At 41.2% G+C, this 17,450-nt stretch overlaps 1 protein-coding gene across 1 annotated transcript; it reads right to left on the bottom strand.

Annotated features, from left to right (window-relative positions):
• Positions 1-754: 754 nt before the first annotated feature.
• On the bottom strand, positions 755-17,315 carry c17h5orf22 (chromosome 17 C5orf22 homolog). The gene is made up of 10 exons (XM_030752174.1): positions 17,029-17,315; positions 15,485-15,630; positions 12,221-12,370; positions 11,968-12,101; positions 10,484-10,764; positions 6,861-6,923; positions 5,750-5,871; positions 2,392-2,458; positions 1,486-1,625; positions 755-1,374 (listed from the first exon to the last, which is right to left on the bottom strand). Exons 1-10 carry the CDS (start codon positions 17,095-17,097, stop codon positions 1,218-1,220), a joined length of 1,329 nt encoding a protein of 442 aa, XP_030608034.1. The 5' UTR covers positions 17,098-17,315; the 3' UTR covers positions 755-1,217.
• Between the last annotated feature and the right edge of the window lie 135 nt (positions 17,316-17,450).

The following is a 17,450-nucleotide window of genomic DNA, read 5'->3' as shown; positions in this document are numbered from 1 at the left end:
CGAGGCAAAATCAGAGTTTGCACAATTCTAACGAGCTCTATAGTCAGTATTTGGTGTGAGCATCTTTATTCTCCAGCAGAGCTGGAACTCATTTCTTTAAGCAGCCTGCAGGAACAGTTCTCCAGGCTTCTTGAAGGACATTCTGAAGCTCTTCATGTCCACTCTGATGTGGATGAGTCAGTCTAAGCTCTGTCGGACAGGACTAGCGCAAAGCCAGTTATTGTAAACCTCGCTCTCCTTTAAAAAACAAACAAATCCAGTGTGTTCAGGAAAGGGAGAACCTCGATAAGAAGCAGAAATGTTGCAAAATGTTCACAGTTCACCTGATTTTGATCTGCTTTAAAGGTTTAAAGCAGAGTGCATGCAGGTTATGTCATGAAATAAATCATTTACAGGATTCGAGCAGTTATTTGTGTGCTGTTATGATTTCAAAGGATTTAACAGTGCGTTGAGAGCATCATCTCATGAACTCCCATTAAATGGTGTGCGTAATCCTGTGAACTATGCTCTGACATTATAAACGATGGTTCAGTGTGTCCTGTGCTAAAGGAGGCAACATAGAAGCACTGCAGAGCCTCAGAGCTCAGACTGTGCTGATCCCTCTGCAGCACTGACAATCGCTGCAACTCTGCATTTACCTTTGTGTTTATGATCAGGCTGAAAAGGCAAAGTCACCCAGTAATCGTGAATCTCACTTTACTATTAGAATATTTTACATTTTTAGTATGACAGTATGACATGAAATGCTATCACACCATCTGCAGCCAGCATTCAGAAAGTGTAACCTTCATTTAGTCCAGTGTTAAAGTGATTTCAGCTGCACCGTTCTCAGAAAGAAATACATTAGTAGAAATGAGAAATATCATTATTATTATATTGTGTTACACTATCAGTGTGAGTGACGGAAAAATGACAAATGACAGCCTTACAGTGTCACTTTAAATCTAAATGGAGGGAACAATAACACATACTGTATGACACGACAAGATGAAAAACAAATCACTTACAGCAGCACACTCGGGGTTACAGTGATCTGAAACAGCGTTTTTGGTGCACATGTCCATAAACTGTAGGTGCAGTAGCATCTAGCTAGTGCTACATAAAAGAATGAGCATAAAGGGACTCCAGGGAGGGGACACTGATATGTTTATTAAAATTCTCAGCAGCAGCTTCTGATGGGTTTTGATAAAATCATCCAAATGAAAGATGGTTTTTTGTTAAGATCCTGATGGCTGGTGATCCTGAGTCCCTGTGCTGCTACTTTCATAGACTTCGTGTACGTCCAGTGCTCCATACAAGCTCTCCAGCACCTCCAGTACTCTGCTCTGGACTGAATCCACCTGCTCCACTGGGCAGTATTCATCTAAACTGGACCTGAAAACACACATTAAGATCAAGACATTTAAAGCCTTTTTCTGAGCTACCACACTGCTCAGAGGCAGGTCACATGTTTAACTGTACAGTCTGTGCAGCTGCATGACTCACCTGGACAAAGTCACCAGTGTAGGTGTGGGAAGAACCTTCAGGAAGAGCTGCACAGCTGAGATTAGTCTGTCGATCTCCTCATCAGTGCTGATGTGGTGAGGAAGCTCGACCGTGTCGCAGGTTAACCCTGCCTGGTGAACCTAAGAGAGTGGATGGATGGAAAGAGTGATGAGGTAATACCTACAAGACTGCTCAAAGAAGCCCTTCCAGTAATTAATGATTCTATCTGAAATATGATCCATCCGTCTCTGTCAACAGGCTACCTACCACAGGCTTCAAGGTGGCTGTAATTAAACCCCTACTTAAAAAGCCATCACTGACCCAGCCGTCTTAGCTAATTACTCCAACCTTCCTTTTCTCTCAAAAACTCCTGGAAGAGTAGTTGTAAAACAGCTGACTGATCATCTGCAGAGGAACGGTTTATTTGTTCAGTCCGGTTTCAGAATTCATCACAGGACAGAAACAGCACTGAAGCCTGGAGGACCTCGAACTTCCTGCTTCTAAATTCAGATAAAACTGAAGTTCTTGTACTCGGCCCCACAAATCTTAGAAACATGGTGTCTAACCAGATACTTACTCTGGATGGCATTACACTGAGAAATCATATTTGACCAGCATGTCCTTCAATGCACATGTTAAACAAATATGTAAACTTGAATGTTTCTAAAATTAGAAACATCCTTTCTCAGAGTGATGCTGAAAAGCTAATTCATGCATTTATTACCTCTAGGCTGGATTATTGTAATTCTTTATTATCAGGCTTTTATTATCACCTTTATTTATTGTCTGTGTTGGTTTGTCCGGATGAAAGTCCATTTCTTAAAAATCTGTCTTTTAAAATCTTACTGTTCACTTCATTATTGCTGTAGTTTTAGCTTTATTGTTACAATATAGCATTATTCTTACCATTTCATAATCAGGGCATGGATTTCTTGCCTTCAGACTGGAAACCAGTTGAGCTAATGAAGCCATGCTGAAAAGAAAAAAAAAACACATACAAAAAGTTACATGATACAAAACTGGCTGAGCTCCCCATGAAGATCCCAACAGTAAGGGTTACTGCTCTGAAACTGTGAAAGGTTTAAAAAGATTTTTTTAAATTAACATCAGTGTTAAAAGTGTACAAATCAGCAGCTTTAGTTTGGCAGTGTGGTGGCTAAGCGGTTAGCATTGTTGCTCTTCTGCCAGAAGGTCCTGGGTTCAAACCCGGGTTGGGTCTTCTTGCATGTTCTCACTGATTTTCTCTGGGAGCTCCAGTTTCTTGTGCCACTGTAAAACATGCTGCCCAGGCCAGTCTTAGAAAAAGAGTCTGTCACTTCCTGCTTAAACAAACCGTTTTAATACATGAGCGAAGTAAACAAGCGCCATAGGTTAGTTTGTGGTGACCAGCAGGGCAAGTTGGTAAACTTTTACCACTTCCTTTTGGTAGTTTGGGAACATCTCTCTCATATAAAGTCTTTAAATGCAGCTGTTTATTCTGTTTACAGAGAATAAATCACTGAGTTGTTTTATTAGTGATATTCCAGTGGATTCAGAGGAGTGTTCAGCATCATGGTGCTTTGTATAGTCAATGTATTGGAGTGCCCATATAAGAGAAGTGATTGGCCTCACAGGGACATGAGCATGTGGAAGTCTGTCTGAACATATTTTCTGCCAGTGACAATAAGCATGAGGTCTCTGACTTCTATATACTCAATAGTTCTGATGTTTAAAAATCAAAAATTAAATAAACTGGGTAAATTTGTCAAAGTACGTATAATAATGTAACAAATATTAGTGTAATGTTTTTGTATGCTTTTGTGTGCAGCATCAACACTGCATTTAATCTATTATTAGATTCATCTGGCTTCTCTCAAACTGTAAAGGAGCCCACCCACCACTTTAATCATACTCTGGATCTGGTCCTGACATATGGCATAGAAACTGAAGACTTATTCCCTGAAAGCCCCCTCCTGTCTGATCATTTCTTAGTAACATTTACATTTACTTTAATGGATTACACAGCAGTGGGGAATAGGTTTTATTACAGTAGAAGTCTTTCTGAAAGTGCTGTAACTAAGTTTAAGGATCTAATTCTTCATTATTATGCTCTTCAGTGCCAACACAGTGCAGAGCAGCTACCTAAACTCTGCTCCCAGTGAGGTCGATTATCTCCTCAATAGTTTTACATCCTCACTGCGTACGACTTTGGATACTGTGGCTCCTCTGAAAAGGAAAGCTTCAAATCAGAAGTGCCTGATACCCTGATATAATTCACAAACGCACAGCTTAAAGCAGATAACCCGAAAGTTGGAGAGGGAATAGAGTCTCACTAAATTAGAAGATGCTCATTTAGCCTGGAAAAAGAGTTTGTCAGCCTGGCTACAGTGCTGAAAACAAACCTGGGGTTGTTCTTATTTTCTTCCATTAATGATGAGTAGTAAGATGTCCAAGCTTTACTGAGGGCTTTTTTATAGAGCAACAAAGAGTCAGAGCTCTGTAGAGCCGAGTATTCCTTTCACTTTAACTAGCAGTGACTTCATGGATTTATTCCATCCATCCATCTATTCTCTTCCGCTTATCCTGTTCAGGGTTGCGGGGGGGCTGGAGCCTATCCCAGCTATCATAGGGCGAGAGGCAGGGTACACCCTGTACAGGTCACCAACCTGTCGCAGGGCCAACACAGAGAGACAGACAACCATTCACACTCACATTCGCACCTATGGGCAATTTAGAGTAGCCAATTAACCTAACCCCAGTACCTGCATGTCTTTGGACTGTGGGAGGAAACCCACGCAGACACAGGGAGAACATGCAAACTCCACACAGCAAGAGGCCCGGGCCAAGGTGGAATCAAACCCAGACCTTCTAGATGTTATTCCAGCTGTGAGGCAGCAGTGCTAACCACCATGCCACCGTGCTGCCCTCATGGATTTCTTTACAAATAAAATTTTAGACATTAGAGAAAAAATTATTCATAACCATCTCAAAGATTATTCTTCATGTTCGGCTGCTTTCAGCACTGCTGATATTTGTTTAGACTCTTTTGCTCCAGTTGATCTTTCAGAGTTAACTTCAATAGTTACTTCCTCCAAACCAGCAACATGTTTAGTAGATCCCATTCCTACTAGACTGTTCAAAGAAGTCTTTCCAATTATTGATGCTTCAATCTTAAAAATGATCAATCTGTCTTTATTAGTTGGCTATGCACCACAGGCCTTCAAGGTGGCTGTAATTAAACCTCTACTTAAAAAGCCATCACTGACCCAGCTGTCAATTATAGTATTTTTATTATAGAGCTTAGAGGTATTAAAGGTACTGCACTACAGGGGTTTGAATCATATTTATCTAATAGACTCCAATTTGTTCATGTAAATGGGGAGTCTTCTTCAGACACTAAGGTTAATAATGGAGTTCCACAGGGTTCTGTGCTAGGACAATATAAAGCACCTTGAGGCGACTGTTGTGATTTGGCGCTCTATAAATCGTATAGAACTGAATTTTGTACAGAGTAGAAACTCTCTCACCACACCATAATTCATATTGTGGGCTGGCTGTGACAGTTTCCTGGCTCAAAATGTTGATCCTGCAGTGGGAAGACTGCCAAAGATCTGGGAAATGGGCCAATGAACCGAGAAGCTGCCAAGCAAATGATGTAATTCTAGTGTCAAATTTCATAGAGGGAAAATAAAATCTTGTAAACTGACAGATTAGAGCTGGTGACACCAACAAACTTAATAAACTGATGAAGAAGACTGGTCCTATGATTGGCTGCAAAATGGACATTTATGAAGCTCTTCAGTGACCTCCGCCTCCTCCACAATCTGTTATCCATCATGGATAATCCTGCCCAGCCTCTGCACCACTTACTGCACAGGCAGCAGAGCAGATACAGGAAATCTTTCATCCCACATTCTATCACCCTCAGTCTGACAGAGAGGCGTCTGCCACATAATCAGATTAGTATTTCATCATCATTTCCTCTGCTGCAACTAAAGAATTCCTAAAATAAGGGATAAATTAAATATCTATCATTCTCATATCATTACATTAAAGGACATGTTCACTACTTTCCAAGTTTACCTTCAAACACTAGCAGTGTGCAAATTTGACAAATGCATACATTTTTATGCCTGTCCCAAGAAGACCATTCCCATGTTTGTTCACGTGTGCCTGAAGAAGCAGGTGAAAGGTCTAAATTTTCAGGTCTCTATTAATGGAGATACATTTCACACAGCAACAGTGAAAATCTGTATAAAAAAGTATTCATGCAGAGGAACTTTACCCCGGGTTTCTGGCCCAGCGTGTAACGGTCTCTTCTCCATCATCGTCCAGCAGATCAGCAAATGCTGCTTCTAGGTCTTCTAACTGGTGTATACGATGATCTACACACTCACTGAGCTCCTCCTAAACACACAGTTGATGATCATCACCACAACAGGAGAAACAGAAACTACAAACAGAAGTTCTCACGGGTAGTCACGCGCTCCTTAAATACAGCTAATTTACTAAAACCATCCACAACTTCTTTAAGGAACACAGCATTCCCTGTGCTGGTCAGTGTGAGTGTCCAGTTCAACAACACCTGGTGACTTCTCTGTTTCTGCGTCGACTCTGAGTATCTACAGTTAGGTCGAGTATTTGGACAGTGAAACATTTTTTTTGTATTTTTGCCTCTGCAGACCAGCACAACAGACTGCTTCCATCTCACCGTACGCCTAGGGCCGTCTTCTGTCGCACCAACCCTCTACAAGTCCTCCTCCACTACATCTGTGAAGTTTTTCAGTGGGTATTCCTTTTAACTCCTGTGTAGCAGCTCCATGCTCAACATCCTTTGCCCAAGACATCCACTATTCCTCATCTGTACTTGTCCAAACCATCTCAGCCTTGCCTCTCTCTAATATCGTCTCCCTCCTGGTCACAAAAAGCTCTGCCTCCTGTTGTTTAGTCAGTTCCACCGTTTCCAAACCAAACACCGTAGCATGTCTCACTGTTGTCTCATAAACCTTCCTTTTCACTATTCTTCTGTCACACTTGTTGCTACCCGCTCCACCCTGCTTGCACTCTCTTCTTCACGTCTCTTGTGCAAAGTCTGCTGCTTTGGATGGTTGACCCCAGATATTAAACTCATCCACCTTGACTACTTCTACTCCTCCCTCCCACCTGCCTTCTTTTCAGTCACTTGCTTCTACTGATTTTCATTCATTTTAATGAAGAAGAACTGAATTAAGGCTGAAAGTCTGCACTTCAACCACTTCACTGCGGAGATTTAAAGGCAAAACTACAAAAATCGTGTCATTCCACAAATATTTATGAACCTGACTGTATGTGTAAGAGGATGCTTCATGGAGGAGAGCAGACTGTTGGGAATCCTGTTTTCAAGCTAAGTGTCTGACCTCATTAGCATTCAGGCTGGGTCCTCTGAAGCTGTAGAGCTCCTTAAGTGTGGAGTATTCTTCCTGAATAAAGACAGTAAGTAGCTACAGTGAGTTCAAGAAAACACATTTGATATTCCAGTAATAATACAGTGTGATTCTTAGGAAGATGGACACATACACACTTTATTTCAGATTGTAATCTACTATTATTTGGGCTAAATGTAACATATATACACGATTGTGCTGGAGAAACTACTCAAAAAAAGTTCAGTATTGCACACAAACACAAGTGTGGTCATGTGAATCAGGATCAGATTTATTATAGATAACTACAACTGAAGGAAGGTTGAAAAAAAAAAAAAAACTAACTCAAAATAAGCAGTTCGGGGGGGGCAGGACAAAAGACATGCTGTGGAAGTGACCCAAAGATTAATAATAGCCAACGAATAAATGCACAGTGATGTATTAGCATAGAGTGAAAAGAGGTGAATGAAAAAGAAGCACTCAGTGCATCATGGAAACCCCCCAGCAGCCTAGGCCTATAGCAGCATAACTAAAGGGGGGTTCAGGGTCACCTGATCCAGCCCTAACTATAAGCTAATCTTAAAAATCGAGAGGGTGTCTGTCTCCTGAATCCGAGCTGGGAGCTGGTTCCACAGAAGAGGGGCCTGAAAGCTGAAGGCTCTGCCTCCCATTCTACTCTTCAGTATCCGAGGAACCACAAGTAAGCCAGCAGTCTGAGAGCGAAGTGCTCTGTTGGGGTGATATGGTACTATGAGGTCTTTGAGATAAGATGGGGCCTGATTATTCAAGACCTTGTTCAGTACCAGTCAAAAGTTTGGACCCAACTTCTACTTCAGTGGTTTTTCATTATTTAAAAATTCTCTGCATTGCAGATTAATACTAAAGTCATCCAAACTGTGAACAAATACATATGGAATAATTTAATAATAATAATAAAAAAAAAGGTGTTAAACCAGAATATGTTTTATATTTTAGATTCTTCAAAGCAGGCACCTCTTGCTTCAATAACAGCTTTGCATTTTCTCAGTCATCTTTATGAGGCAGTCACCTGGAATGGCTTTCAGTTAACAGCTGTGTTAATTTATTGAATTTCTTGCCCTCTTAATGTGTTTGAGACCATCAGTTGTGTTGTGAAGTTGGTATACAGTGAATAGCCCTGTTTGAGTAATGTTCTAATCCATATAGAACTACTCAACTAAGTAAAGAAAACAACAGTCCATCATTACGTTAAGAAATGAGGGTCAGTCAAACTCTGAAAGTATCCTCGAGTGCAGTCTCAAAGACCATCAAACGTTATGATGAAACTGACTCCCATCAGGACCACCGCAGGAGAGGAAGACCAAGAGTTCCCTCTGCTGCACAGGATCAGTTCATCAGAGTTAGCAGCCTCAGAAACTGCAAGTTTACAGCACCCCAGATAAGAGCCCACCTAAATGCTTCAGAGAGTTCAAGTAGCACACACATCTCAGCATCAACTGTTCAGAGAAGACTGCCTCAATCTGGACTTTATGGTCGAATTGCTACAAAGAAGCCACTTCTGAGGAAGAACAACAACAGGAAGAGAATGGCTTGGGCCAAGAAACACAAGGAATGGACATCAGACCAGTGGAAATCTGTCCTTTGATCTGATGAGTCCAAATTTGAGATTTTTGGTTTCAAACACCATGTCTCTATAAGACACAGAAAAGGTGAGCAGATGGTCTCTACAGGTGTAGTTCCTACCGTGAGGTATGGAGGAGGATGTGTGATGTATGGGGGTGCTTTGCTGGTGACTCTTTTGGCGATCTATTCAAAATCCAAGGCACACTTAACCAGCATGACTACCACAGCATTGTGCAGCGAGTGCCATCCCATCTGTTTGTGTTTAGTGAGACATCAGATCGTTTGTTTTTCAACAGGACAATGACCCCAAACACACCTCCAAGATATGTAAGGGCTATTTGAGCAAGAAAGAGGGTGACTGAGTGTTGTTTCAGATGACCTGGTCTCCACAATCACCTGATCTAAACCCAGCTGAGACGGTTTGGGATGAGTTGGACTGCAGAATGAAGACAAAGCAGCCAACAAGTGCTCAGCACCTCTGGGAACTCCTTCAACACTGTTAGAAAACCATTTCAGGCGATGACCTCATGAAACTGATTGAGAGAATGCCGAGAGTGCGCAAAGCTGTAATCAAAGCACTGGTACTGTATATGAGGAGAAGGATTGTAAGCCAGAATCAAAATTATCTTTATTGGCCACATATGTGTGTACATACAAGGAACTGGGCTCCGGTTATTTCTCTGCTCTCAGTGTACATAACAGAATAGACAACAGACAATACCGACAACAGCAACATGACACAGACAATAACAACACATGTAGCATTATTTATCTTTAAATGTTCAATAATGCAGCAGTGCAGAGTATGAAGATGTTGGAATAAATCACGTAATAATTAAGGGATTGATAATTGACAGGAGTTTCTGGATTTAACAGGGAGCCAATGAAGAGAAGCCAATATGGGAGAAATCTGCTCTCTCTTTCTAGTCCCTGTCAGTACTCTAGCTGCAGCATTTTGGATCAGCTGAAGGCTTTTCAGGGAGCTTTTAGGACAGCCTGATAATAATGAATTACAATAGTCCAGCCTAGAAGTAATAAATGCATGAATTAGCTTTTCAGCATCACTCTGAGAAAGGATGTTTCTAATTTTAGAAATATTCCACAAATGCAATAAAGCGGTCGTACATATTTGTTTAATATGTGCATTGAAGGACATATCCTGGTCAAAAATGACTCCAAGATTTCTCACAGTGTTACTGGAGGCCAAAGTAATGCCATCCAGAGTAAGTATCTGGTTAGACACCATGTTTCTAAGATTTGTGGGGCCGAGAACAAGAACTTCAGTTTTATCTGAATTTAGAAGCAGGAAATTAGAGGTCATCCAGGCCTTAATGTCTTTAAGACATTCCTGCAGTTTAACTAATTGATGTGCGTCATCTGGCTTCAAGGTAGCAATGAAAATTTGTACAATGCTTTCTAATAATGCTGCCTAAGGGAAGCATCTATAGTGTAAAGAGAACTGGTCCCAGCACAGAACCCTGTGGAACTCCATAATTAACCTTAGTGTGTGAAGGAGACTCAACATTTACATGAACAAACTGAGGAAAAAATAAGATGATAACATGTCTTTAAGACTGCTGTTACCATAGTAGCAATCAGCCACACCAGCTTTGACTGGAGACTGTCATAATTCATGCTTTGCTAGCAGAGCTATGAGAGAGCACTGAGAACCCAAATACACAGCAGTGAGGACATGGTCAGCTAACACAGCAAGTTTTTATGTATTTTTTTAAAATGTCCTTAATGGTCATGGCAACTGCAGAATTATTACAGTTTACTGGGGCTGTCAGTTTTGCCCATTTTTTAATGTCAGTGTTGCACTTTTTAATTAATTTTCCAAATAAAATCTCAATTTTTTCCTTAAAAAAAAAAGATGAGAATTGAAACAATAACTACTGAATTTGTTTCTTGAAGACGTTTCACCTCCGAAAGGCTTCTTCAGTTCTCATAATTTGCTTGAACCAAACTGCACCATAACAGAGAACGCAGCAGAGAGTAGAGTGTGTGAGCAGTACCTGTGTGTAGAGCTCTTTGAAGGGGTTCTTACAAGAGAAGAAATCCAGATCAATGTCCAGAATGTACGGCTCCGTCTCACTTAGAAATGAAGATATTCTCTTCACAACGTAACTGGTTGAGCCTTCATCATCAACATCGCTGACGTTGCTGCCCTCTGCTGGTTGCAGTGAGTCAGTGGCTGCTGCGGGGGGGTGTGAGCTGCTCGGTTCTCCAGATTTCCTCCGCTCTGTTCGGGGTCTTTTGACTGAACATTCCTCTGTGTCCTTTTCTATTTTCTGTCCTGAAATTACATTTCAGATGGAGACGCACAGGGCAGGTTAACATGGAAATGACTCTGTTAATAATAACAACCTTCAGTATTATAAACCCAATTCCAAACAAATTTGAATGCATAAATTAAAGAAAGCAATGATTTTCAAATCTCATAAACCCATATTTTATTTACAACAGAACACAGAAAACACATCAAATGTTTAAACTGAGAAAATGTATCATTGTAACAAAAAAAAAATCTAATTTTGAGTTTAATGGTAGCAACATAATAAAGTTAGGACAGGGCCATGTTTGCCACTGTGTAGCATCCCTTCGTCTTTAACAATCGTTCCATAAAATATCTGACTTTTAGAACATTGTCTCCTTCTTATCTGATGCAGGATTCTAGCTGCTCAGCAGTCCTGGGTCTTCTTTGGCACAGAACTTCAAGTTTCGCTTCATCTGACCACAGAACAGTTTCCACTTTGCCTCAGTCCAGTGAGCTTCGGCCCAGAGGAGGTGGTGGCGTGTCTGGATCTTGTTCTCATGAGGCTTCTTCTTTGCATGATAAAGCTTTAACCTGCATGAAGGGATAGAGGACTGTGCTGTGCACAGACAGTGATTTCTGGAAATGTTCCTGAGCCCATGAAGAGACTTCGCTGACAGAATCAGGCCTGTTTTTAATGCACTGCCACCCAAAGATCAGAGCCATTGAATCGTGATTTTCTGGTCTCTTGCACAGACATTTCTCCAGATCCTCAGAATCTTTTGATGATATTGTGTCCTGCAGGTGATGAGACGGTCTTTGCGCTTTAATGCTGAGGGATATTATTCCATTATTTACACTTTGTACACAGTTTTTTGCAGATTGGTGAACCTCTGCTCAGCTTTACTTCTTAGAAACTCTTTTTATACCAACTCACGTTACTGACCTGTCGCCAACTAACCTAAATAATTGCAAAATGTTTCTTTTTACTATCACTTTTCCAGTCTTTTCCTGCCTCTGTCCCAGCCTTTGAGTTGCGTTGCTACCATCAAATTCAAAATGACCTACTGCAATACGCAAATCCTTAAATTCTGTATTTCCCCCTCCCCCAGTCTCCAAGCTGAAATGAGGCAATAAGAGATAGAAATACAGGCCAAAATGAATAGATGACTCCAAATGGAGATTATTTCTGCTAAAGACCAAACTCCTTGTCTCTAATGTCCCCAGTCCCTAACAGACAGGTACCGGTTAGTGAGTCGTGACTTAGTCTGACAGGGTTGACTTTGATCACACTCAGTCGGAGAGGCTTTGGGTTCTCCAGCTGCTCCTCACACACATACAGACCATCACTGAGGAAGTAGTTGTCTGTACTGGTCACCCTGCAGAGAGGGGGGCATAAAGACACACAGAAGAAACAGAGTTTTGGAAGAGTTCAGCAAAATTAAATGTTAATGTAATGCTAAAGCAAAACAACGTTATTCCCGTGTTTTTGTCCTACCTGATGGTGGTGGTGGACGAGTCTCTGCCTACAGTCATCCTGTGGTCTCCTTCTCTGATCTGCTGGGCCCAGTATGGATGCAACCATGCTACACAGGACACATGACCGGCATACACCATTGGCATTATCCAATTTTCTATACTCAACTCACTGAAAAAAAGGAAATACCCAACATTGGGGCTATATAAATATCAGTCCATCCACATCCAGTATCTACATCAACATGCTCTGCAAGGCTGCAGGGGACTGAAGCACACTTATTCTCCTTCTCTTGGCTCCTCCCTTCAGGGGTCACCACAGCAGACCAGCTGCCTCCATTTCACCCAATTCCTAGCATTCTCACACAACCCTCTGCGTGTCCTACTTCACTGCACCATGAACCTCCTCTGTGGTCTCCCTCTTTTCCTCCTGCCTGGCAGCTCCATGCTCAACACCCCATGCCCAATATATCCACTGTTGCTCCTCTGCACATGCTCTAATCATCTCAGCCTTGCTTCTCTAAGGGCCAGGACTGAGGTGGCTGTAGCTCAGGAGGTAGAGCAGGTCACCCACTAATTGGAAGGTTGGCAGTTCGATTCCTGGCTGCTCCGGGCCGCATGCCAAAGTATCCTTGGGCAAGATACTGAACCCCAAGTTCCTCTCCGACACAAGTGTTGGAGTATGAATGTTAGACAATAAAAGCACTTAGCTTTGAGAATGGGTAAATCTAAAACGCGTTGTAGAAGCACTTTGAGTGCTCAGAGTAGAAAGATCTACTCGATTCTAATCCTGTTTAGTCCCAGTGGAAATCTTCACCTCAGCCTTCCGTCTTCTTGTTAGTGCTACTGTCTCCAAGCCACACACTGCAGCAGGTCTCACTACCAACTTGTAAACCTTCCCTTTCACTCCTGCTGCTATCCTGCTTGCACTCTCTTCTTCACTGTACGCTGCTTTGGATGGTGGCCCACGGCTGAGCTGCTGTCATTCTCAATCACTTCCACTTTATTACAATCCCACTAACAGCTGACTGTGGAATATTTAGTAATGAGGAAATTTCACGGCTGGACTTGTTGCACAGGTATCATCCTATCGCGGTACCATTCAGGAATTCACTGAGCTCCTGAGAGCGACCCATTCTTTCACTAATGTTTGTAGAAGCAGTCGGCATGCCTGGTGCTTGGTTTATACACCTGTGGAAGTGGAAGTGACTGGAACACCTGAATTAAATGATTTGGATGGTGAGTGAATATTGTTGCTACCTGGATCCACACTGATAAAAGGTTTACATCTGTTAGCTTTCAGACACACATTGTTTGAAAGAAGATGAACTGAGCTACAGTCTGAGGGTAAGTGATGGCTGAAGTGGGAAAACTGTGGCGTCAGCAGCAGCTGACAGATAAAAATTTGAGATGAATCTTTTGATTTCTGCTACTCATTTGATCATTGATCAAATTATCATTTGAAAGAATTTTCTTGTATGCTTTGCAAAGTTTTTTGCTTTGTTGGCCGTTGTCGAAGTCGCTCCTTTTCGGGTCAGTTGTCGTTGGAAGCTGACAGATGTGTGTCGCTGTTTTTGCATGCTGGGGAACATAACTGGATTGCATTGGTACATCATTGCTATCACAACTTTTATGTCATGTAAAAATTATACCAGTATTATCATAGGTGGTAATGATATGGCAGACAGTGCTTAACAAAATTATTAGACCAGCTGTCATCAAAGCAAGAAAGCAAATATTTTAGAAAATGGTTAAAAAACTGTTTAAAACTAAAAACTAATTAATATGAAATGTTAGATATTTATTAGGAACAACAAACTGAATTCACATTTTTACACCCAAATTTGAGCCAGCACACTGGATTTATGCGAGAAGTCAGAAATTAATTAAGCATAACATTCAAGCACTAAAGCTAATTTTTCTGTTCAGGAATGCAAGAAAAAAATAGGAAAACTAATAATATATTCTTTCATTAAGAAGCTAATTTACAGTTATTTTCCTGCTTTTTTGCAAAACAGTTAATTTGAAAATTGACAATAATTAGATTTTAGCATTGAACATAATTAATAATAATTGTGACTGAAGAGCTTGCACATACTGGTGGATTAACAATTACAGAAACATAAAAAATGACTCTGGTAATCAGTAATACTGTTAATTTAGGGCAGCTGTGGCATAAACCTTACACTGGGTGGTGGTCTAATAAAGTTGCTAAGCGGTGTAGCCCCCACTTATCAAACTGAAGACAATTATAGAGGTGAGAGTGAGACGACTGCTTTCATTATTGTTTTATGATGAAAACATATTCAACTAACAGTAAATTTAGAAATGAGCAAGCACTGCCTTCATATAGTCCTCCTCTACTATGTTATCCAAGCCACACGTGTAAACATGGCCCATAGTTACCAGCTCAGGCGCATCTCCTCGTTACTGAAAGGCTGTGTCTGTGTGAGCAGCTGCATCAGTCTAATCCAGGGGACCCTGAACACTTTCAGACCGCTGACCCGAATGAACCGGCAGATCGTTGCTTCCTCTGTGATCTGGGACGCGACTGTCGGTTTGCTTTCAGAGCTCGTTTATTTCCCATCTTTCACATTTCTTTGAGCGATTTTCGCTCCTTTTCTGAGGGAATTTAGACTCATTGTGGGAGAAAATTGCAGGCAGATTGTAGCTGCCACTTACAGCCAGTATTTGTGAGCTCTTTTAGTTGACTAAATGCATCAAACGGATCGGGAGAAAAGTGCCGAGAACACCACTGCACCTGTTCTGGAAGTTTTGTTCACAGGGATTTTTCTGCTCCTTCCTCGCCTTCTTGTAAACACAAAACCTGCAAAGACTAATATCACTTCCTTTGTGTCTTTTTTAACTGGAAATTACCACCAGAAGCGTGCCGTGCTTTGTTTGAAACAGCAGCTCTGTAATGACAGTGCTGCAGTGCAATCAGTTTTCATCACAGTGCGCTTTGTGCATGCAGAGTAATGCTGGCTTCTTGTTCAAAATATGTATGAAAAATGTAGGATTTTGAAAACAAATAAAATGGCTGATGCTTTAGCAGGAGATGGCATTTACAGCATATTAAGTCCCACAAGTTTAAATAGTCTGTGTTACTTTCGGGAAACGAGGCCCAGATGCTCGGCCTGAGACAGCTGCCTCACATGGATCGGTCCCAGCTCTGAAAATAAATACATTTCTTCTCAAACTAGAAGAAAAGGCCTGTTTTTATCACCTACTGGAGCTCTGAGTAACACGAGCAACAGTTGCGTGGTCTGAAAAACAGAAAACATACCCAAACAGTTTCTCCTTGTCAAAAACTGTGTCAGCAGGCATGTTGACAGGGATGAGGAGGTCAGGATGGGAGTCCAGATGAATCATCTTTACGTTCTTCAGTGGGAGATGCCTGGATGCGATGGCCCGGTAGATGTGGCACACCACCTAGCGGAAACAGTAAAATTAGCAATGTGAAGTCATTTTACTTTGATATTGTGAGCTGATTTCAACACATTTTACATGATCATTAACATTCTTATGATACCAAAATTGCGCTATGAAAAATTAGGCTGCTAAAAAATAAGAAAAGCATGCAATCATTTAAAATTTAATCTTTGCAACCTCCCAAAATGATGTGCTGCTAGCAGCAATTATCATGCTTCAAGCACAATAATAACAACATTAAACACTGTTAAAATGTAGCCAAATGAGAAGCTTAGATTAGGTTAACAGTCAGTCTGGGCTCAGATTCCAGGAGGTTTAGCCCTCACTCACTGATCCCAGCACATGGACAAATCTGGCTCACAGCCCAGGCTAGTTCACATTCTTGGCACAATGCTGGTTCCAGATCTGCTCATCTGCCTGGATCCTCATTAGAGCTGCTCTGATCATTTCAAAGCTGACTGAATTTGTAAAAAAAAAAATCAGGGTTATGAGCACTCTGCTTCTCAAGTCTGTCTGCAGCTAATGGATAGTTTTGACTAGTTTCACTAATATGGAAACTTTTTTTTAAGTTAGTCAAGAGATTGTTCTGAAAAACAATTGGGGGAAAAGTGGAATCTGAGAATGTTAGTGTTGATACCTGATGCTGCACTCCAGTACACTAATAACACACATTTCTAGAGCAATGACAGAAAATCTCAAGAAATCATAATTTGCTTCTAAAAGTCAGGTTTATATTGATATTCTCAAACCACCCACTGCACATTATAGTTTCCAAATCTCATGTGTTTGTCTTCCAATCCAACAAGGAGTACAAAATATATACATACAGGGAATGTGCTGAATCTGACTGTACACGTTCTCCCACTTTCCTCATCCCCAATTAAACGTTACAGTACTTTTTCTGTACATGTGTCATTAGGCTTTTGTCTCATCTATTGTGATGCTAATACTTTTGTGCTTTTACTACAGCAACATCATGAATGCAAGACGTTTATGTCTTAAATGGATAAAACTGCCATTGCTGCCCACAAATGCTAAATGGACTTGGTTTGCTAAATGTGCTCAGCTGAATGCCGTGTCACTAAAACTGGTATTAACAGAGGCAGAAAAGTCTACACTGACTTCATCAAAGCGACCATTTATTTGCTTTTTTTTTTTTTTTTTTTGAAGTCAGTGAATTAATAATGTGAGACTTTATCTTATAACTTTTTTCGTCAGTACTCACAGCTCGTGTGTGTGTTCACTGTTGTAAACTCTGGTTTACTGTTACTGTTAACTCAGTGATGAGCTACAGCAGGTTCTTAAGACAGAGCAGAGACATGAAGCCTACACACACACACACACACACACACACACACACACACACACACACACACACACACACACACACACACTTACGTCATGGTGGTCCTCCACAATATAAACAGGCAGCTGCTTGTAGACCCTCTTCAGCGGCGCAGAGCTCATCCTAGCGGAGGGGAACTACCGTCTGAATACCGTCAGTGTTTCCTTTAACTGGAGGGCGCTAGTACCGCGGCGCCACACCGTCCATTCCAGCATATATTCTCATAACGTTTGGTTAAAAAACGGTCTGAAATTCATACCAAGTATCAAAGTGTTGCTACCATTCATACAGCTGTCACGAGTCAGAACCAGCGGAAATCATACCAGCATTGTTTTTATGTCCGTACAGAAACAAGCCAAGCGATAAACGATTCCACATCAGTTTGTTAAAAACAAACCGTACTGGAGAACATAAAAGAAGGAAACAGAACATAAAACAGTAAAAGTTAGGTTTGGTCGGTTGTTAATTATTGCTA

This window comes from Archocentrus centrarchus, chromosome 17 (genome assembly GCF_007364275.1).
Source record: "Archocentrus centrarchus isolate MPI-CPG fArcCen1 chromosome 17, fArcCen1, whole genome shotgun sequence".
NCBI lineage: Eukaryota > Metazoa > Chordata > Actinopteri > Cichliformes > Cichlidae > Archocentrus > Archocentrus centrarchus.
This window is presented reverse-complemented; position numbering and strand designations above follow the sequence as displayed.

What these genes read in the sequence shown, in the direction of transcription:
- c17h5orf22 (XM_030752174.1), bottom strand. Translation starts at nt 17,097, where the DNA reads ATGAGCTCTGCGCCGCTGAAGAGGGTCTACAAGCAGCTGCCTGTTTAT. An exon ending in CCAGCCTGAATGCTAATGAG is followed by an intron (nt 5,872 to 6,860) that starts GTCAGACACTTA and finishes CTGTGTGTTTAG; the next exon opens with GAGGAGCTCAGTGAGTGTGT. An exon ending in ACACTGGTGACTTTGTCCAG is followed by an intron (nt 1,375 to 1,485) that starts GTGAGTCATGCA and finishes GTGTGTTTTCAG; the next exon opens with GTCCAGTTTAGATGAATACT.